Genomic DNA, 22289 nt, shown 5'->3' on the forward strand with positions numbered 1-22289 from the left:
CGCTTGTCTCCATTTCTCATTCTATACTTCGCCTCCACGCTTCTCCCGTCGTTCAGATTAGATTTATTCGCTCCCGGAAAATCTCTGACAGACTGTGAACGTTTCTCTCTTTCAAGTGCATACATCTTGCAAATCACCGGACAAAATAGTATCGTGCGTTAACTCATAGTCAGGATGTGAACCTTTTCTTTCTTTCTCTCTCTCTCTCTCTCTCTCTCTCTCTCTTTCTCTCTTTCTTTATGCTTCTATTTTTTCTTTTTTGCATTATATTGTTTCATTCGTATTTATCTTGACCATTGTGCCTTTTTGTTTTCTTCAAAACGAATTTGAATAATTCATTATTCTTCATTCAACTTTGTATATATTTTATATAATAGATTAATATGCTTATATATATATATATATATATATACGTATATAAATGTGCTCGAATAGAGATCGTTTCTAAAAACAAGATAAAATAATTTTTATTGATTCTGATTACAACGTTTGATATATAAATGATTTTGATTATTACAATATTTCCCTATTGTAACAATTATGATAAAATCGTGATGATAAGAATATCGAACTAATTTTGGCATTTTGTATGTAAATGTTATAACGTTAAAGCGTACATCGAGTACAAGTAACATAATTTCGACTTTATATCCATTTTTTTTTTTTATATGTCTCTCTGTGCTTGCGTACGTGCGTGGCGTGTATCTTTTAATTTATATCAAAGGAAGAAACATTTTTTCTTTTTTTTTTCTTTTTTTTTTTATTCATGAAAAATGACGAAAGATGGCACAAACGTGTCTTTTCTTTAAATAAGTTATACTTCGTATAATCAAATGGTAGATCGTACGAATGATTCTTTTTTACAAGATATATATATATATATACATAGATATGTAACTTATGTTACCATACTCATCTTCATATGTATATCAGGGTGAGTTCGAAGTACAGCTAATTTGAATTCGGTACCTTGCTAGCACGTGCGTATGGGTAAACACGCGATCGTTTATAATTGGCATCGCCGAGATGTAATCTAAATGAAATAATACGCACTTCGCGACATCGATTGTATATTACGGCCTGTGCGCCACCTGCTGCAGCTGCTTTCAAAAAAATGGGAAATATTTGTACATTGCCGGCATGTAGTAAAAGACTCGTTCGAGTCGCGAAATTGTGCCAATACAATAAGAATCTCTCGTGGTGATTTTACATAAAGATAATGAGAACGGAGGGAGTATTTTCGAAAAAAAAAAAAAAAAAAAAAAAAAAAAAAAAAAAAAGAAAAAAGAAAAGAAATATTTCTTAGAATTTCTCTCGTAAAAGATCGAAAGATCGATTGGAAAATAATATGTACCTACTTCTTTCGCAAGAAGGGATCATTTTAAATATAAATAATACATTGAATAATCATAGAATTTAAATGTGAATTTTTTTCTTCGTTAATTTTCTTTTCTTTTTTTTTTTTTATGATATATATATATATCATATATATATAGTCGAGCAAACACAGGGCCATTTTAACAAGGAACATTACTACTATTTCTCGTCCATTTCGTGCAAGTTATTTCAAACGTACGAGCCACTCTCGCATCATCATTTAAGAGCGTCGAAAGGCCAAGTTATTCTAGAGGAGGTCAGTTCGTCTGGATATTTCGGGGTTTTTAGGTTTACGTAGGCGTTTCTAAAGCTTACGCGGGTGGTAATGGCCGAGATTGAAATACAAAAGTCATTAAGCATGAACGTTTGAAAAGGAAACTTCACTAAGATTCTCATAATCGAATCATTTTAATCTCTCGCGCTTTCGAAGTATAATCGAACAATGAAAATTAATATACCGGCTAATTCGGATCAAAGATATGAATATTTTATTTTCGTTCCTTAATGTTTGACTCTAAAAAAAAATAAAAAAGAAAAAAAAGAAGAGAGAAAAAAGTGAAAAAAAAAATAAAAGAAATTTTGAAAATGAAAGGGGAGATAGAAATTAGAGAGAGAGAGAGAGAGAGAGAGAGAGAGAGAGAGAGAAAGAAGAAATTTAGGCGACTTTTCGAGGCCTTACAGTCGTCAGGCTAGCACCTCCTCCATTCCTTCTTGGCCACTTTTTTCTTTTTCTTTCTTTTTTTAATTCTTTTTTCTTTTTCTTTTTTTTTTTTTGGTTCGTATGTACCCTTCCCTCCTACCTCTGATCTCCTCCTTTCACATGGGCCAGTCGCAAGTAAAAGGGCACAAAGGCGCAATTATGCAATTAAAGCGGCGAATGAGGAAGGGGTCCCTCCCCCGCGTGTGTATATGAGAGAGAAAGAGAGAATAGATAGAAAAAGAGAGATAAAGAAAACAAGAGAAACGAAGAGGGAGAAAGAGAGAGAGAGAAAGAGAGAGAGAGAAAGAGAGAGAGAGAGAGAGAGAGTAAGAGAAAAAGACAGAAAAGAAAAATGCTTTCGGTCAAATAGAATTCCTGTTCGGCTTAGTGTGTTCTCACTGCGTTAGTTTGTGTGTCCTGTCCTCTCTCACTCTTGGTTGCCGCGTGTCCAGGTATATGGTCCTCTTACTTCTCGTTTCCTCTTTCCCTCTTAACGACCTCATTGTCCAAGGTGTAATCCTAAACGCCGTTCGCGAGGACCACGTCGAGGTACCGACGCTAAAAAAGAGGATTTGCGTAGAGGTACGAAGGAGAGAAGCAGAAGGAAGAAGAAGAAGAAGAAGAAGAAGATTCTTTTTGAAGAGAGAGAGAGAGAGAGAGAGAGAGAGAGAGAGAGAGAAAGAAAGAGAGAGAGAAAGAAAGAGAGAGAGAGATAGTCGATTTATCCGTTCAAGGTTTAAAAAGTTGGAGGGAGTCCTCTCCCTTTCCTCTTCCTCCTGCCCTTTTACTTTTCTTGTCTAAAATCGAATCTACGCGGGCAAGATTTCAATTATCCTTGCTAAATGCAAATCCACGCGAACTCTCGACCCTATACAGAAAGAAGTATTATAGTAGGGATATATTAGTAGTATAAGTAGTAAATGTATTATACCATAACTAGGTATATGTTTCGTTTTTCAATGGTTCATTAAGTATACATACTTATACGTTTGTTATAGATATATATCTGTATATTTATAATTTTATTAATGGGTTAAGAATTATTATTATTATCATCATCATCATCATCATCATCATCATCATTATTATTATTATTATTAATATTATTATTATTATATTGTAATTAGGTTATATTACATTTGAGTAGATTTTTTGAAGAATTTTAAACTCGTCATGAGATTTTCCTCTCTTAGCTTCTTTTTTTTTTTTTTTTTTCTTTTTCTTCTTTTTTTCCCGATTTACTCGCTCGTATGCTCACTGAAACGATTTTGACATTACGCGACCGCAAAATCGATTTTTAACGAATAACATATATAACTATATATATATATAATATAATATATGTATATATATATATATATATATATATATATATATATGTATATATAAAGGTATGTATTTCTCTATTAATCGACCGAACGAATATTCGTCGAACGACCGACTTCTCCAACGAGTCATTCGTTGGAACGGCACACGCTTTTACGCACCTACGACTAATTTTCAAATTCATCGTTCTTTTTTCACGCTGCGTTGAACGTTGGCCGCAGAACGAACAGGTGGGTTAGAGGATTAAAAAATAGTTGTAAATAAAAAGATGATGCGTTTGACAGATATCGAGTGGACGGGACTCGAATTTACTCGGCTATCCACGCCTAGTGATATATATATATATATATATATATATATATATATATATATATATATGTCACATGTGTGTGTGTGTGTATGTGTGTATGTGTATAGTTTTGGGGATCTTTCTAAAGTATGTTGAATGAAAACTTTATCAGGGAACTTTTTGTTAATCTTATCGACCATAAAATGTCAAACAATATTTATAAGTTCGTCGATATGCTTTGACGTTCGTTTGAATGATTGCAATTTAACTGATTTACATAACTAATGTCGATAAATTCTCATCTTACATTTGAAAGATATATTTGATCTATTCGAATTATTGTAAGCTTTGCATTAACCAATTTAAAGAAGTAGAGATATAGACGTTTAAATTCAATGCCAGTACTGTTAATATATATTTTATATTTTTAATTTATTCACGTATGTATATACAACATAAACATAATAGAGCACACACACGTATATAAACGCATTATTTTCTACAATAATCTTATCAATACAAACAACATTCATATATACATATATTTGTATTGATTCATTATTTTGCTTATATCGAATAAGTAGAAAAGTGTCTTTCGCGGATGTGTGTGTGTGAGAGAGAGAGAGAGAGAGAGAGAGAGAGAGAGAGAGAGAGAGGAAGGGAGAGAGAGAGAGAGAGAGAGAGAGAGAAAACGTGAAACGCGAACGCGAATCCGCGGAAATCCAACTTCCCGTTGCTGCTCTTCATTTTCCTTGAACTTCTTTTTTTTTCTTCTTTCGTTTCCCTCGTACATGGCGTACGATTTAAATGAATTTGCATAGACTTTCCATTTATTTGTCCGCCGGTCCGTTTATTGCATATTTATCGAAACCAGTGAGAAACTAACGGCGATAAATTTCAATTCGCCCATCGGCCGAAGCCGACGCGGACGATGGGATTTAATATTTATACGTTTCTTTTTCTCTCTCTCTCTCTCTCTCTCTCTCTCTCTCTCTCTTTCTCTCTATTTCTCTGATGTGGACTGAGTTCGCGCACACGCAATACTCTTTTACGCGACTTTTCCTTGAGGTTCATCTTTTATCGTTCGACCTTCTCGATCGGCAACCACGAGGAAATTAAATGAATACACGGGCGAAAAATTTTACTTAACACGTTAACGCGTTTCTTAAAACGAATAACATGAAATAGCCAACAACGAGTTTGTAAATTTCTCGATAAAGTCGTTTGTATTATTAATTTGATTCTAAACTTGATTTTAAACGATTTAAAAAATAGAAGAAGAAAAAAAAAATATATACATATATTATTATTATTATTATTATTATTATTATTATTATTTAGTGAGAAATTTATTGTATCTGAGATTTTTCAGAGTGATGAACAATTTGGAGATTTTTTTTGTGAAACATCTCAATAAATACGGTATAATTTTTACAAAATTCTTTTACTTAAAATCATCAACGATACCTGTAACTTTATTATCAAATGTTATAAAAAAAAAGGATAAGAGAAAATCATTAGAAATTATTTCGTTCGAAATGAAGTCACATAAAAGAAAAATCATTCAGAATTACAAGAAAAAGGAAATTTATGTTGATATAAGAAAGATCGATTAAATGAAGAAATTTTGCAGTTTCAGAGAGCGTATTCTCTGCTGCTGTTGGCGTTGGTGTTGGTGGATACACCTGGGGTGCTCCCACGCCACCCCCTGGATCACCCTACAGCCCTGTCCCTGTGACTCAGCTTGAACTACTCGCCAAGAATTTGGCGAGTTTGGCGCCTCCTGGTCAACAGGCGTTGAGCCTTCAGGGTGTCGGTGTTAATGTTGGCAGTCTTCATCATGCGCAGCATACTCAGCATACGCAGCACACCCTCAATCTTGCTGGACTTCATCATCTGCACCATGGTGAGCAAACGACATTATTGATCGCAAGTAACACCTTTTACACGAGGGGGTGTATAGATTGTTGTCAATTTTCTTTCTCTGTTTTTCTTTTTTCTGTTTCTTTTTTTCTTTTTCTTCTTTTTTTTTTCTTTTTTTCTTTAAGAGAAAAACAAAGAAAAATAATTAATGTCCTTCACATAATTCCAACGATTATTCGCATTATTTGTTAATCGAATGATTTTTAATTATTTCTTTTTTTTTTTTTTTTGCCCACTCTTGACATCACTCGTAACACGTTCTCGCATATATATATATATATATATATATATATATATATATATATAAGTTTTATTTAATACGTGCAAAGACAAATTTTTAATAAAACTTTTTCATCGAAACTTTCTTTTACTAATTAAACGAAGTATCATCGTCAAGAGGTGAGTCAAGAGTTTTAAAGAAACTTAAATGTTATCGCGTCAGCTATTATATCATATCATGCAACGGATTGAATTATTAATAAAAAAATATGATGTAAAAATGATCATTAAATAAATCAAACGTAATTGTTTTAGCAGTGACAATGAACGATTAGAGTAAAAAATAACTGACAAAGAAAAATGCAAATTTATTCGAAGTTAGCCAGAGAGAAGATATATATATATATATATACGATCGTCGAAGTATAAGAGGATTAAAAGTGTTTTTCTTTCCTTTTGTTTTTTTTTCCTTTCTTTCTCCGCGAAAGAAGGTCTACATCAGAACACTTTCTCGCCCCAACTCTCCCTGGTGACCGGTAACGCTCCGACATTGACGATCAATAGCTTTTCACCAAATTCGACGGGTAACGTCGTGCCGACGACGGGGGTGTTGCTCCAGGAGTATCAGTCACCGACAGGCTCGACAGCCACCGGTTGTTCCATCGCAGTGAACGGTTCCTCATGTCCAACGAGTTCGACGAGTAGCGCGATGGTCGTCCAGGGTGGCAACCAGGTTGTCCAGACTGCCGCGAAGAAACGAGAAGCCTTCCTCTCGAGTCAAGGTCAACCGGTGAAACTGGAGAACAAGTCGACGAGGCAGCCCTGCGTTTGCAGGAACAGCAACGGTATGTAAGCCTTCGTTTCTTTCATTCCTTCTTTCTTTCTTTCTTTCTTTCTATCTTTCTATCTTTCTTTCTTTCTTTTTTTTTTTTTTCTTTCTTTTTTATTCTTTTATTTCATAGATATATCTCGAGTTCTAATTTAATTTTAAGATTGAGGAAAGAGGAAGCTCATTTCGATCGTATTGATATCCCTCGAATTTATCATTAAACATATCAAACGTATTATATAATTCTATATATATATATATATATATATGTATATATAATCAATATATTTCTAATAACTTTTTCTCGTTCGTTTCATATGATGAATTAAAAAGTATCAACGTTCTCGTATTAAAACATTTCAATGAGAAATTGTTTAATTTTGAAAAAGGTTATTTCATTTGAAAATAGTTACCGACAAATCTCTTGCACATGACACGGTAACACGGGCACAAAGCAAACAGAAGGAGTTCCATGTTATTTGCATTTGCGATTCGTCGATTATCCGACGGAATCGAATATACGTACATTTTTTTTTTTTAAAATATATAATAGTACAGGAGAAAAGTCAAGATTAACAATGAACATATCATCGATTCACTTTTATCAATTACGAATATATCGTTTGATTTCGATCGAAATTTTCAATTGGAACACATCGGGATACACATGTACCAACATACATATTAGTTGATAGCCGCGAGGCGTTATCGACGAACCTGTTACGTGTCTCGTAACGCCATGAAGAGGAGAGAAGTAGGAAGATGAGACTTGTACGGGCTAGAAGTTAGCCATCGTTGTTGATGCAATTGACGACCTTGAAGTGAACTCCCTCCGGGAGGCTTCTACTCTGAGTCCACGTCAACTGTACTACTACGAGAGGAAAAAGAGATAGAAATCGAGAAAGAAAGAAAAGAAAAAGAAAAAGAGAGAGAGAGAGAGAGAGAGAGAGAGGGAGAGATGAAAGAAAGAACAAAAAAAAATAAATAAAAAGGAAACGAAAAAGAAGAGAAGGAAAAAAAAAGGACAGAAAGAGACGAGGCGCGGAAAAGAGAGAAAAAAAAAAGGCAGAAATGTGTATATGTGTAGGAGAGACAGAAAGAGAGAGAGAGAGAGAGAAAGAGACGACTGAAAGAGTGGAACAGAAAGAGATAGCGAGTCTTACGCAAGATTCTCTCGCTTCTATATTTACTATGCGAGAGACGACTCGTTTCTCTGTCTTTCTCTCTCTCTCTCTCTCTCTCTCTTTTTCTCTCTCTGTCTCTCTCCCTTCACGTTTCTCCTTGGTGTCTCCGATGCCAGTTTTACGCTTCGTTTCCATGAATCATTCCTTGGCCACCAAGTGACGTCGATACTTCCCACGAAAACCAGTCCTTACCTTCGTAGAAACTCGGCAAAGACTTTTGTGGAAGAGGTCCTGAAATTCTTCCTTCTTTCTATCTTTCTTTCTTTCTTTCTTTCTTTTTTTTTTTTTTTTAGTTCCCTTCATTTTATTCATTTATTTATTTATTTATTTATTTATTTATTTATTTATTTTTTTTTTTTTTTTTTATTTCACATCAACAGGCAAGAGTGGAAGTCGAAGAATATGTTCTTGAATTGGGATTATGTTTAAACAATACACAAATTTTTTTTTTTCTTTATCTTATTGATAAATTTATTCGATTATTATAGACTGATTATTATTAGAATACTAATGTATAATACGTGAATTATTTAACTGGGTATAATAATTAATTTGGATGTTGATGAATTGATTATTGTTTCGAATCGACGATATCGATACGATACTTTGTTAATAACAATTTAATTTATAAAGGAATAATGTTAGGTATTAAAAATTTCATTTGAATTTTCTAGGTAAAACGAAAGTGGTTCATTCGGATGCAGGCTGTAGCAGGACGTTGCCCGTCGCATCGTCCTGGAATGGACAGGATGCGAATAATGGCGTTAATTCTAATACGAACAATAATAGCCTCGTGAAGAGAGAACCTTTGGCCTCAGTGCCATGTCAGGTTGCAGAGGTTTCGACCTCTCTTCATGCCACCACTACCTCTGTTAAGATCGAGCCGGTTCCTCCGAAATCGGAAAATGGTGAGATAATGTTTATTATTTTCAACGAATTTCAAAAATAAATCTGTCAGATCGTATTTTGTATAATAATTTGATTGGATTTATTTAATTCTAAATCGTACATATTCATAATCAATTAACATAATAATTATCAGCTTGTAAAATTGTTTATTATAAATTATTATAGATAATGTTTATTATTTTTCTTATCGTGAAAATTGTTTATTATATAATTATTGTAAATTATCAAGGGTAAACATAATTATACGAAGTTCATTGACAAAGAAAATTTTCAATCGATTAATTTTCAATTGATTGTACTATATGTTTACTGAGTGTACATAATGTATAATAGATTCTAATCAAAATATATATATATATATATATATATATATATATATATAATGAAGTATGTAATAATTTATAGAAAAATTCAAAATTTTCAAAGGCATAATTCGTTGATTGAAAATTTGATCGATTATTCTAATGACGAAATTTATGACGGAATGAATAAAATCGTTAGAGAGATACGTGAAATTTTTGATTTAGTTTCTGTATATGTAATGCATACATATATCCACTACACATATATATAAAACATGTCGATTTTATTAAAACTTCTGACTTCAATTAATGTATATGTTTACAAGCTCCCTCATTTCCGTTATTTGTTATTTGCAAATTTTCTTTTTTTAATTACCATTCGAAAGTTAATTTAGTCGTATACGGATTATTTTCGAATATTCGTCACGCGAGTGCATTCACCGGCTCGTTATTGAATCTTTGACCCGAGTGGAAGAATAAGTTAATGACCGTCGATTATTTGTAAATCATTTACATCGACGGTTAATTGCTCGTACTATCTCACCACATCGGCCTTTCATTTTTTCCTATTTTTTTTTTCCTTTTTTTTTTCTTTTCATTTCTTTCCCCCCTTTCTTTTCCTTTTCCTCTTTTTCTTTTCTTTCTTTTTCTTTTTTTTTTTTTTCTTTGCTCGGTGCTGTTAACGACCAGAATCGATCGTGAATTTTTGTTGGCTTCCACGTATAGAAGCTTTTGTCTCGAATCAACGATCAACGATGTGCGTCTCGTTCGCCGAGAACTCACTGTCAGAGTTATTAAATAATAACAACATTACCAAGCGAAATATTCCAAAATTTTCTCGAATTGCTTGAGAAGTGGTTTCTCCTCAACGTTCCCTCGGAAAAAAGTTTCTCGCTTGAAAATCAGCTTTTTCCCGGTCGTTAAACGTGTAAAAAGAGAGGTGAAAAAAAATAGAAAAAAAAATTCCACAGGGCAGAACCCGAGAATTATCTTATGTACGATCTGTGCTTGAAAACTTACTTTAACGACGGCACTAGCGTTATGTGTTCGTAAACTACCTTTCGTTGTCGTGAGAGAGCCGTGTGTTACGTATGTATCGTGCTATCATAGGCAAAAAAAAAAAAAAAAAAGAAAAAAAATGCTTGCTCTTGTCCATAGCTCTGGTAGGAAATTTCAAGAATGCATATTATGAAGCTTCTTTCTCTCTTTTTTTTTGTTCTTCTTTTCTTTCTTTCTTCTCGTTTTTTTCGTTTTTTTTTCCTTTTTTTCTTTCTTTTTTCTTTTTTTTTTTTTTTTTTTTTTTTTTGAACCCTACCACGACGATTGACAATTGGCTGGAGTGGTTGGAGGGGGGAGAGGGGGGCGGGAGGAGGAGGAAATGAAATTCGTGAGTTCGTGTTTTAAAGTTCGGAGATATGTTTGATCAAAATTATTGATATAACGATCGGAGGCGGGAAGGTGGAGGGGGGGCGCAGGGAGGGGGGGCGGGCAGGGGAATGGAAAGAATTAAAAGTAATTCGAGTGTTCCTTTCTTTATAAATTTGACTGGAATATCGAAAACGCTGTGATTACACTTGCGCGTGGCATTGTATTCGCGAGTATTCGCGAAATATTGATTATCGCGTACGGTCAAATACAAAATTCATTTCCATCGTTCGGCTTTTTATTATATAGATTTTAATGGGGTGAGCTCTTTGATGGCGGGATAGAAGGGGGTCGGGAGGAGGGGGTATGGAGTAGAGAGGTCAGGTGGTCGAGGAGATGCAGTTTACTATAGAGCTACGATTTTCATCGATATGCAATTAATGCAAAAATCACAGTTCCGTAACTATCTGACTGAAAGAGAAGGAGAAAGAAAAATCTTTCTCTCTTTCTCTTTGGCGATACAATAATCGAACAGAGAGAGAGAGAGGGAGAGAGAGAGAGAGAAATCCCATTGGTACTGCTTATCTGTGAATATCGCGAGGACTTAAACCGTGCCTTTATACCTACGACCGTTCGATTGGCTATAATCCTCTCCACGAATCCTGCAACGTAGGGAGTATTTTAATTGGCCAATATCCCGATATCCACGCGCTTATTCCTCCTCGTTTATCGTTCAAATCGCGCGCGAATCATCGGCGTCTATAGTCGGTTGAAAATGTTCGACAAAAGAAACAATTGATCGCTAATAGTTTCAGTAAAATCAAAAAAGATTGCGAGTGTATCTACGATAATACGAATATCGGAATCGTTCATGAAATAGTTCGCTGCAATTTTTTGCTCTTTTATTTTCTTTTTTTTTTTTTTTTTTTTTTTTTTTTTTATTATAATTAATTTCGATATAATTCAAAGTTACGTATTTCGAAATAATGATTATTGGTAGTCAAAAAGTTATAGACTCTTCGATTCATTATTAAAAAATGTTTTATTCGAGATATGAAAATTATATTGGAAAATTAATTGTTAATTAAAACAAACGAATAAAAAAGAGAAAAATAGTTCGTATTTGTTTTTATTCGTGATATTATGTATGACTAAATCGGGCAAGTCAAATGGATATTTTGATCCTAATGAAATACGTTGACAACGTGATAAACGCATAAGCAGTTCGTTGTAAGTAAAATTTGTGAAATGGGAAAATGCAAGGTAATTGTAGAGAATTCGTGGTTGAAGAAAGAGACGAGCGAGCGTAGGATGCGTCCTATTCGTTATGCATTTGTTCCCCGGAAACTCTTCTCTCTCCGGTGTTTACCACGCCGGACGTTTTCCCGGGGGATTGCGGATCTGTCATTTAAAAAAGAAACGCCCGGAATAACTTATACGCTTGGCTTAGTCGCTTGGCTTACTCTCCTATCGGATGCACCGTATGCACGGTGCATTAGTAAGTTATTTTACGGGGATAGGAATACGTTGAACGAATGAAAATTATGATGGTGACGTCGAATATATAGAAAGACAGAGAGAGAGAGAGAGAGAGAGAGAGAGAGAGAGAAATGATCGACGAGTCTTGTCAAAAAATATTTTCATTGGTTTGATATTTTTTGTTTTGTATTTATTTTATTTCTTTTAACAGTTATTGACTTGAAGCGATATACATACATACATACATACATACACACATACATACATACATATATATTTCTATATATATATACAAATTATATGAATTATTCTCTTTAACTCGTTCACGCCTTCATAGTTTTTCACATGCATATGCATACACTCGCACACTATCTTCTTGTTCTCTCTATTTTTCTTTTTTTCTTTTTTTTTTTTTTGTTTCTGTCTTTTTTTTTTTTTTTTTTTTTTTTGTTTTCTTTCACGCAAGCGTGCCACGTAGTATCACAGCTGCCAAACGATTCTAAAAGTACGTTGAAGGTAGAATGAGTATGAGGAAACATAATTGAGTTTCCTTGCTTTTCTTCTCCTTTCTACGAAAATCGATTTTCTCTCGATTCGCCTCGACCTCTAACTCGATGACATCCGTCCATCCATCCATCCATCCATCCATCCATCCATCCATCCATTCATCCACCCATCCATCCATCCATCCATCCTATTCTATCCTTTTCCTTGCTTCCTTTTTCGATCCATCGACACGCTTAAAGAATGGACGGACGCGCGTCTTTAAAAGAACGTTAAAGGAACCACGAGAATTCAGTTCAACACATTTCTTCTTCGTTTCATCGTTTCAATTATAGACGAATGAACGCAATTGAGTAAAGGAGAGTTACGAACAAAGATTCCAATTGCTTTTATTTTATTTTATTTCATTTTTTTTGTTTTTTTTTTGTTTTTTTCTTTTTTGTTTGTTTGTTCCTTTTTTTTCTTCTTCTTTTTCTTTTTTTCTTTTTTTTTTTTTTTTTTTAACGACGTTAATACATCAGGAATAAAGTAATTTATTATCTTTCTTCTTCTTCTTCTTCTTCTTTTTATATATCTATGTTACTCTCTTCATCGTTCGTAATTAAATTAGAACAACAAATGAAGATTTAATGATATACGATGATCGTAAAGAAGACTTATGTTAAGGAGACCAAAAAAAAAAAAAAAGAAAAGAAAAAAAAAGAAGAAGAAATGGCATAATCGAAACCGTCGTTGTAATTATCGCTTAACAAAAGATAAAAGATTGATGATAATATATTGATTTTTACATTCAAACTTGCGTAATTATCAGTGCACGCACTCGCACTCTTGCAAATAATATTACAAAGAAAAACAAAATTTATAATAATTAAATAAAATCATTTGCGATAATGCACATTTATCGTTGAATTTCTTTTCTTTTCTTTTTTTTTTTTTTTTCGATCATTCGAAGTAATTCAATTGAGAAACCTTATTCTTGGAACAATAAGTTAATTATTCTTTCGTTTGGCCTTTAAATGGATACTTTCGTTAAACGTCTCTGAAATTGGAGAATTAACATCTCTCTAATTATCTTCAATTTATAATTCACGAGATAGATGTTTTCGAAAGGAAATCTCTCGCTCTTTAGCCTTTCTCTCTTTTCTTCTTAGAAAGGCACTCGCGTGCTTCCATCCGAGCGCTCGTTTCGATAGACGAAACAAAGGCTCGTAAGAGAGTTCTAAGATGTTAACCAACGATTTCTCTTCTCGAGTCCCTTCTCTCGTTGCTTAAAGTACGTACAATACGCGTGTAACCCCTTTATCCACGACGTTAGACATTCTTCTATATATACGTACATATGTACAATACATATATACGAGTATACAAATTCACGTAGTAGCATAGACGCTACGTTTTAAGTTCTCTCTTTCTCTCTCTCTCTCTCTCTCTCTCTTTCTCTCTCTTTTTTACACACACACATATAACACACACATTCACTCACGCATACTTTCATCGTGACGTTGTATTACACTCGAGAAAAGGCTCCCCTTGAAGTTGCCCTCCCATTGGTCGACCATGCCAACATTCAACCCCCTTCGTGGCTTTTCCTTCCCCTACTATGTCACGAAAAGAAATTAATCGAGCCACCGAAATACGTCAGTCTCGACGATCAAAGCTTATGTACGTTGGAATGTACGCTTATTTACGATGAAAGAAAAAGTAAAAAAAAAAAAAAAAAAAAAAAAAAAAAAAAGGAGCCGACATTTTCACACCGATCATCCCCTGATGACACTTTGTATCAAACAAATGAACAACAGTATTTAATCGATCGATTGTTTCGATAATTAACATTGAAAATAAATTTCTTTGATCGATTGTCACCGAAAGAAAGAAATAATTTCACTGTACGAAAATTTTTTCGTATTCTTAAAAATAAATTTTTCTAACGTTACGAATACTTATTTCTTATATCTCGATGATTTTCTTTCATGATAATAATTAAAATCATTATTATAACGATGTAAAAGAATAATGAAACGATAAATGTACATTTATTATTTCAATAAGTATAGGATATATTATTGAATAGGTATAATAATCGAGCGTTACTCCCATGGCAAGGGACTATAGTCACAGTCGTGGTAGCGAAAAGGTTAAGTAGGAGGTGCGTGGCACGCATGGCGACGCAAACACAAGGCGTGGCTCGAAAGAGTCTCGACCCTACTACGTCTATCCCTTTTACTCACATTTACACCCACGATGTATATCTTAGTCGACGAACCGCGGCTATGTCCGCGAAAACTCTGGCCTATCACAGCTAGGACAGAACTTACAGACACCCCGTATTACGAATGGAACGAAAGTAGAGTTTTAGAAACTGTTCCTGTCTATCTATGTTTGTATATATATGAGAGAGAGAGAGAGAGAGAGAGAGAGAGAGAGAAAGAGGGATGAAAAATATATATCCATTTATCGTCGAATTTGAAAATATTGAGAGCTTCAAAAGTTTCTCATTTTCATTGAGTTTTTCTCTTTCGATCTGTTTTATACTCTAAAAGACTATTTGAAAGTCTTCCAATTGAAAATGAGCTTTATGATCGTAACTTGACTCGATTCCAAAGTTTGAAGGTGTCAGTATAAATATAGTTATTGTTTCTTCTTTTCCCTTCTTTCTTTCTTTCATTTTTCTTTCTTTTCTTTTTCTTTTTTTTTTTTTTTGAATAATTTCATCGGATATCATTATCGAGGGGATACTTAATTCTTGTAAAAGAATTTAAAGATTATAGTAATCTGATTGGATCAGATTATATCAGAGATATTTTTAGAGCGGATCAAAACTTTCGAGTGAATGAAAATTTGCTATGATTCCAAAAGATTCGTTGTAAATAAAATTGATGATAGTTATTATTATTATTATTATTATTATTATCATCATCATTATTATTATTAATATCTTTGTTTCGTCGTATTGTTCCAGGTATAGTGGTATCGAATGCGAACGCAGGTGGAATACCAGTTGGAATTGCAATGGCAAGACAGAGATCGCAACATCAGGAAACCTCGGCGTCCATGCGGAATGTCTCCCTCAGTCATCATACGTCGCATCATGCAAGTTATCATCACTTTCAACCTGACAATCTTGGTGAGTATATTACACGAATATACCTTACCCGTATATATATCTACTGTATGTGTATATATATATATATATATATATATATATATATATATATATATATATATACAAGCATCAAAATTTGCCTCTAATATAGTGTAGATAATATAAGCATGCTCGAAGTGATTAAATTGATTTTCTGTCATTATGATGTTTAATAGTGCTTTCAATGTAGTGAGGATACATAATAATCGAAAATGTTTGGAAAGATAATTATGATTTATAATTTTGAAAAGTGAACGTGGTACAGATGAATTCGTTGCATTAATATCGAATGAAGTATCTCTTTAGTATGATCGTACAGGGAGAATCCATTGGAAGGAAGAACTCATATGGAATAAATATTAATATATACATATATTTATGCATGATGAATTTAATTAAATATTTGAGTAGAATTCATATAAAATGAATCAATGAAAATCCAAATAGATATTAGTAAATTCTATTTTATTTAAGGACGTTTTTACAATAAAATTCATGTCGATGTTTTTCATGATGAGTTTGTTTTAATTCTTAAAACTCTCACTTTCTCTCTTTCTTATATTCATTTAAGGATCCTCTTAATTACGAACTTTTGATAGAAATAATAAGAAAATTTGAAAATCGATGTCTATTTATGATCGATTATAGTATTGTTATAATTTGTAGAAAATATTATATTTGTTAGTTCGTTAGTTCGTTCTTTTGAAAGAGTATTTTCGCAAGTACAATGCGTTTTGTACGCGATCGTATAGAAGGGATAAGCGTTATCGGATACACGGCTGTTTTCATTTGAACCAATGTGCTGAGGCATCGGCATTCGAGAAGCGGCTCGAACATCTGGGCGGAATATTAACGAGGAACGACGAAGAGGGGGATGCGGACATTCTTTCGAAATGCCTCTTCCGTTCCGCGAAGGGTAAAACCGATTGCGCGCTATCAAATCATCCGGCAAATTTTCATTCCGACGTTTTATTCGAATTCTCCAGAAATATTGTGAGTCCGACTATAGACAGATATGATAATAAAAGATAAAGTTTATTGTAGAAATCTTAAAGACATTTATTCAATATATTTGTCTATTGAAAGATATACATTTTATTGGTCGGAATAAATAAAAAGAAAAAGCAAAAGAAACGAGGAAGCAAATCAAGAAGAGATAAATCAAGAATAATAATTTTCAATTATAATAATATTCAAGCTTTATCTCTTCTTCATATGTATTAGCGGAGATTTCTTAGAAATGTTAATAAATGAGAAAAAAAAAAGAAAAAGAAAAAAAAATATATCTACTTAAGCGTGTTCACAAGTCTAATGAATAATTATATTTTGATTATCAGTAATAAAATAAAGAGTAAATAAAATATAATATCTATGATAAGAAAGTTATATCAAAGCGGAAAGATGGAATATAAATGAATGAAAAACAAAAAAAAAAAAAAAAAAGAGAAACAAAAAAAAAAGAAAAAGAAAAGAAAAGAGGAACTAAGGGTAAAAAAAAAAAAAAAAGAAAAGGAAAAAATCTAAGGCTAGTAAGGAAGAAATTAAAAGACTTATTCATAGCGTATAATCTCAATTCTTGGGGGTCGATATGGTATCGTTTCTCGCAGGCTCGTTTTTCGCTTCCTTCGTGCCGGCGCGTAGAATGACAGTAATTTGCACGAGCCGGGTAATTTTCAGAGTGCGCCGAGTCTCTGTGGTAATTGACTGTCGCCGATTGCATATGCAAATATCGATAATCGAAGCAGCCTTACGACTCGATGCCAATGATTGATGTTCCGCGCTCAATAGCGAGCAACGCCGAGAGATCGGGACAGGAATTTCATCGACAGACAATAATTAGATATAGTCGAGCTTAGATATAGTCGAGTCGCTTGAAAAGTCGAGAGAATTTTCAAAGAGAGAGATAGATAGATAGATAGATAGATAGATAGATAGATAGAGAGAGGGAGAGAGGGAGAGGGAGAGAGAGAGAGAGAGAGAGAGAATATTAAATCATGTACCTATACCTACAACTTATTTGCTTCGTCAGAAAGAGAGCGACCTCTTATTGATTTTCTTTGAATTCGAAAATCTCACTAAGTATGATGGTATTTCGAAGTATTTCAAAACAAAGATAGGGAGGGAGAAAAAGGGAGAGATTTTCTTTCATTGATAATAAAAATATTATCGATGCAAGAAAAATTCGTGAAACATTCCTTCAAATTAAATGAAATTCTTTTATAGATGTAGGAATATTTGATAATATCGAGTTCTTTTTACCCTTTGTGATTTCTTACGTAACGATTATAATTATTATATTGGACGAAAAAAGGGATAAATAATTATTCATTATGATGACCGATTGAATCGATTATAAAAGATCACTTGAAATTATTTTTTGTTATTATTATCATCATTATCATTATTATTATCATTACTATTATTATTATTATTATTATTATTATTATATATTATTATATAACGTAAAAAAGAGTAAAATAATGATGAATAGTAAAGAATTATTGAAGCTATTAATTCAGTTTCGAAAGAGTAATGGAATTAGTCCCATCGCTAGTTTGGGCCCTGTCGTCAGGTTCATCGAGTACAGCCATGACGGTAGGCGGCGCTACTCTCGTCCACTGTGGCGGAGGTGGTGGGGAAGAACGTCCGGCCCACCTCGCCATTCCTTCGGGTGCTTTGGCGCCCTCGTTGAACGCGGCCCTCGGTTCGAGTCTCGGCCCGAATCTCGGCCCGAGTCTTGGCTCCGGCCTGAATTCCACCTTGAATTCCAGCTTGAATTCCACTCTCGGCAGTACCGCAACGGCCGCGGCCACTACCGCGTGGCCTCCCACGCTTTGGCAGTATCCGGCCTCGGCCGCGGCCGCTGCCGCCGCTGCTGCCGCCGCAGCTGCAGGTAAACTATCTTTATATTATTATTATTGCGCTATCTCCGTTTATATATATATATATTATATATATATATATGTATATATTATATATATATCAATATCTTTTGTCTATTTATCTATCTTTCTTTCTTTCTCGCTTTTTATCATTTCCTGCCAATACGATTTCTCTTTTAACAGAGCCAAATATTATCAATAATGATGGATAAGTTTGTCTTATAACGCATATTAATTATTTATACAAAGGTAAAGAGAAATTATATTTATATTTAGATATATTGTCTTTGAAATATCCGCGTTACCAATCGAATGATAATAATAGTGAACCGAATAATAATATTTGGCTCTACTTCCATTTTAGCAATCTTCTTTTCGCGTGTCTCTCTCTCCGCCACGAACTTTCTTACCCTTTAAATCGACGACAACCCTCCGTTGACCGACTGACATTTCAAAACGCGGTAACTTCGCTCTATGCTCGCGTCTGGGCTGAAAAATTCATAAGCCTCACGAGACCGTTTACCTTTATCTATTCGATTTCGAACAGGGTCGTTACTATCTCCATTCGCCGATAGTCGATTAAAGGTCTCGTTTGAATTTGGACGTTTTTCGTTCCGCGTAGAATGATTTGTGCTTTGTTTTATAGCGATGCCCATGGAACCCGTAGGGTTCCCACAGATGGGTGTCGGTGTGCAGGGAGGTTTGCAGTTGGTCAGAGATCCATCCAGCGGTCATCTTCTTTTAATTCACGCAGCCGGTACGTTAATAGCTATTTTTTTTTTTTTCTGATCTTCTTTTGATTCTCTTCATGTTTTTTTTTTCTTTTTTTTTTTTTTTACTTTATACATATATTTTTTTTATTTTTATTATTATTATTATTATTACTATTATTATCATTGTCATTATTATTATTATTATTATTATTATTATTATTATTATTAGTATTATTATTATTATTATTAATATCATTTATTTGTCTTGAAAAATATTTTGCAACGTGTGCGTAATGCTGTTGTAATACGTGTGCATAAGAAAGAAAAAAAAAAGTGAAGAGGGAAGAAAAAGAAGGCGGAAGAGGGTAAGAAACGAATGGTTTTTCAACAGAACAAATGCAGCAGGCTGTGGTCTGGCCGAATTATCCAAATCACAATGGCGGAAACGTAGCACCCCCGTCCCTTTTGTTACCGCCGCCACCACCGTCCCTTCAACTTTTAAGCGACATAGGCGGCGCTAGATTGGTCCTTACCGAAAGCAAAAGAAAACAACAGAGCACTTTGCCAATCGTCAAGATCGAGGCGGATTGTGGTACGAGTCCGACAACCATAATAAGTAAGTAAAATCGAAATAAGTTTAGAAATAAGTTTCAAAGGATATACGAACGAATTTTGAAAGGATCAAAAATAAAATTGCTCATGTTAATTATTAACAATCTATTATATATGTATATATTTCTTTCTATTCAGAAAACATTACGATAATCTATTATTGCAAGAAAAAAAATTCACGAGACCAGACAATGACCACAACGACTGCAACGCAATCTAAATCATGTTTGTTAATTTCTACCAATTGACCTTCGATGATCATCATAAATACCTTCGTCGATTTTTTCAGCGTCGACGGAATCGACGAAGGCATTGCAGAGCGTGACATCGGTGACGGGCACTCTAGTGCCAGATGCACCGCTCGTAACGACTCTTCATTACTACCCACATGCACCGGCTTTGGTGCAGATTAGTCAAACGGAGCCCACGCATTGTAGGTCGCAGGTAGGTCGCAGGAACCGTTTCTCGTGAGAGATTTATCAAGGCGAAAAATAATCATTTCCAAGGGCGTGCATAGAAAAGCGATCGTTTATCGATCGATATCTCGACTCCTTGTAGAACGATGAAGAGAGAAAGAGAAGGAAGAGAGAGGGTAGAGAGGAGAAGGAAGAGGTGGAGGAGGTGAAGAGAGAAGGGACAGGAACTCGTAATGCTAGGAATAATTATGCCACGCTCAGGGCGCGGTTCAGCAATTCGCATAACGTGGAAACGTTCTGGCACATTGTATTAATCATGCGCAAACCCGTCCACCGATTTGCATCGCTATCTGCATAGATATTGCGCTCGCTCCACCAGCACGGCGTGCTACGTAATATCCGTGTCGGTGCTGGAACGCGCGCTCTCTCTCTCTCTCTCTCTCTCTCTCTCTCTCTCTCTCTCTCTCTCTTTCTCCTTCTATCTCTCTCTCTCTCTCTCTCTCTCTCTCTCTCTCTCTCTCTCTCTCTCTCTCTCTCTATCTTCGTCTTTCTTTCTCTTTCGAATCGGATGCTGCATCATCTTTTTTCCTTCTCTTTTTCTCTCTCTCTCTCTCTTTCTCTTTTTCTCTCTTTCTCTCTCTCTCTCTTCTTGTTTAGCTATCCGTTCTCTTTTCCTATCTTTTTTTTTGTTTCCTCTCTTCCCCGCCAACCTATCGAGGTACTCCCTGTACTTACTTACTTACTTACTTACTTACTTGCGATTTCTCCGTCCTCTTCCGCGTGATCATCGTTATCATAATTATCATCGATATTATTATCATTATCATCCATCGGCACTATCAAGTGAACGCAGCTTTTCCTATGCGTTCCGTTTTCTTTCTGATTTTCTTATCTCGTTAGTTAAGTTAAAAACGACTCGTTCGTATTAATTATTTTTGAATTTCAAATTTCCTCTTTCGAGATCGTGAATATGTTAGAGATTCTTAATTTCTGATTAAAAAAGGTATCTACAATTTGCGTGAAAATATGTTATGAAATTGTAAAATTGTACGTATGTATTTGAATGTCTAAAGGAGTATGTTGTTAAAGGGTTCGAATCGTATTTAAGAATTATCGAGTACTTGAAATTTATGTTCGATCATATATATACTTATATATATCACTATTCGAGATACCTCTCTCTCTTTCCCTTTCTTTCTCTCTCTCTCTCTCTCTCTCTTTTTTTTATCCGTTGAAATCGCAAAGCACGCCCGTATTTGACGATCGAAAATCCTGCGAAAAGCAGCGAAATGCATTTATTTCGAAGGCAACCTCGCCGGTATCCTGTCTGACACCACCACCAGAAGTGACGACGATCCATGCGATCGAGCCACCGCAAATGACACCGATGGTCGGCGTTCAGGATGCTTCAAATCAAACGGAAGCGCCAGAAGCCGAACAGGAACAGGATATGCCAATGGAGACTCAGGTGAAACAGGAGCAAAATCTTAGCCCGTGTCAGCTTCAATGTGCTAGTACCGCGACGAATCTTACGACGACTACGACTACTACAACGACGAATTTGACGAATCTAACGAATTTCGAGATCGTCGCGGCGACTCCAGAAAAGATGTGCAATGTCGTCAGGATAACAACGACAACGACCACGGTCAATCCTACCGTATGCGGTATAGTTGGCAAGGTCGATAAAGCAGAGAATACGATCATCAACATGGCTGATTGTCCAAAATATTCTATCACAAGGGAATGCAGAAGCGTCACGTCGATCGATAGAACGATCGAACGTGTCGTAAGTCGTCAAGATGATTTGGAGCAGGACGAGGAAGAAGATTCGAGGCACGATCGTTCGACGATCAACGATGACGACGATTGCTACGATAATGGCAGATCACCGATATGCAGAGACGCAAGAACTGGTCCTAGAATCATCGAAATCACCGAGGAAAACTGTGACAGTTTCCATGAGAATTTGGAGTTCTTTGGTACGCGACGGGATCGTTCAACCGATCGTCTTCGAGATCGTCGACGAAGTTATGCGATCGATAACACGCAAGAGCAACATCAAAACCGTGAGGAGGAAAAGAAGATCATTGTAGAGGAGGTAAGAATGTTATGAAA

The 22289-nt window shown here is 34.8% G+C and overlaps 1 protein-coding gene across 18 annotated transcripts in view; it reads left to right on the forward strand.

Moving 5' to 3' along the window:
- The window catches only part of LOC124954736, a 108272-nt gene that overhangs the window by 77817 nt on the left and 8166 nt on the right, over positions 1–22289 (forward strand). For 8 of the 18 annotated variants that reach the window (XM_047508114.1, XM_047508092.1, XM_047508154.1 and 5 more), the window contains 11 exons: positions 3625–3633; positions 5326–5598; positions 6323–6679; positions 8522–8755; positions 15366–15530; positions 18091–18441; positions 19077–19187; positions 19535–19759; positions 19894–19980; positions 20045–20199; positions 21454–22272. In XM_047508114.1, coding sequence (XP_047364070.1) covers positions 3625–3633; positions 5326–5598; positions 6323–6679; positions 8522–8755; positions 15366–15530; positions 18091–18441; positions 19077–19187; positions 19535–19759; positions 19894–19980; positions 20045–20199; positions 21454–22272 — 2786 coding nt within the window. The remainder of the gene's footprint in view (positions 1–3624; positions 3634–5325; positions 5599–6322; positions 6680–8521; positions 8756–15365; positions 15531–18090; positions 18442–19076; positions 19188–19534; positions 19760–19893; positions 19981–20044; positions 20200–21453; positions 22273–22289) is intronic. The other 10 variants (XM_047508136.1, XM_047508182.1, XM_047508172.1 and 7 more) reach the window with 10 other exon arrangements.

Source organism: Vespa velutina, chromosome 1 (assembly GCF_912470025.1).
Source record: "Vespa velutina chromosome 1, iVesVel2.1, whole genome shotgun sequence".
NCBI lineage: Eukaryota > Metazoa > Arthropoda > Insecta > Hymenoptera > Vespidae > Vespa > Vespa velutina.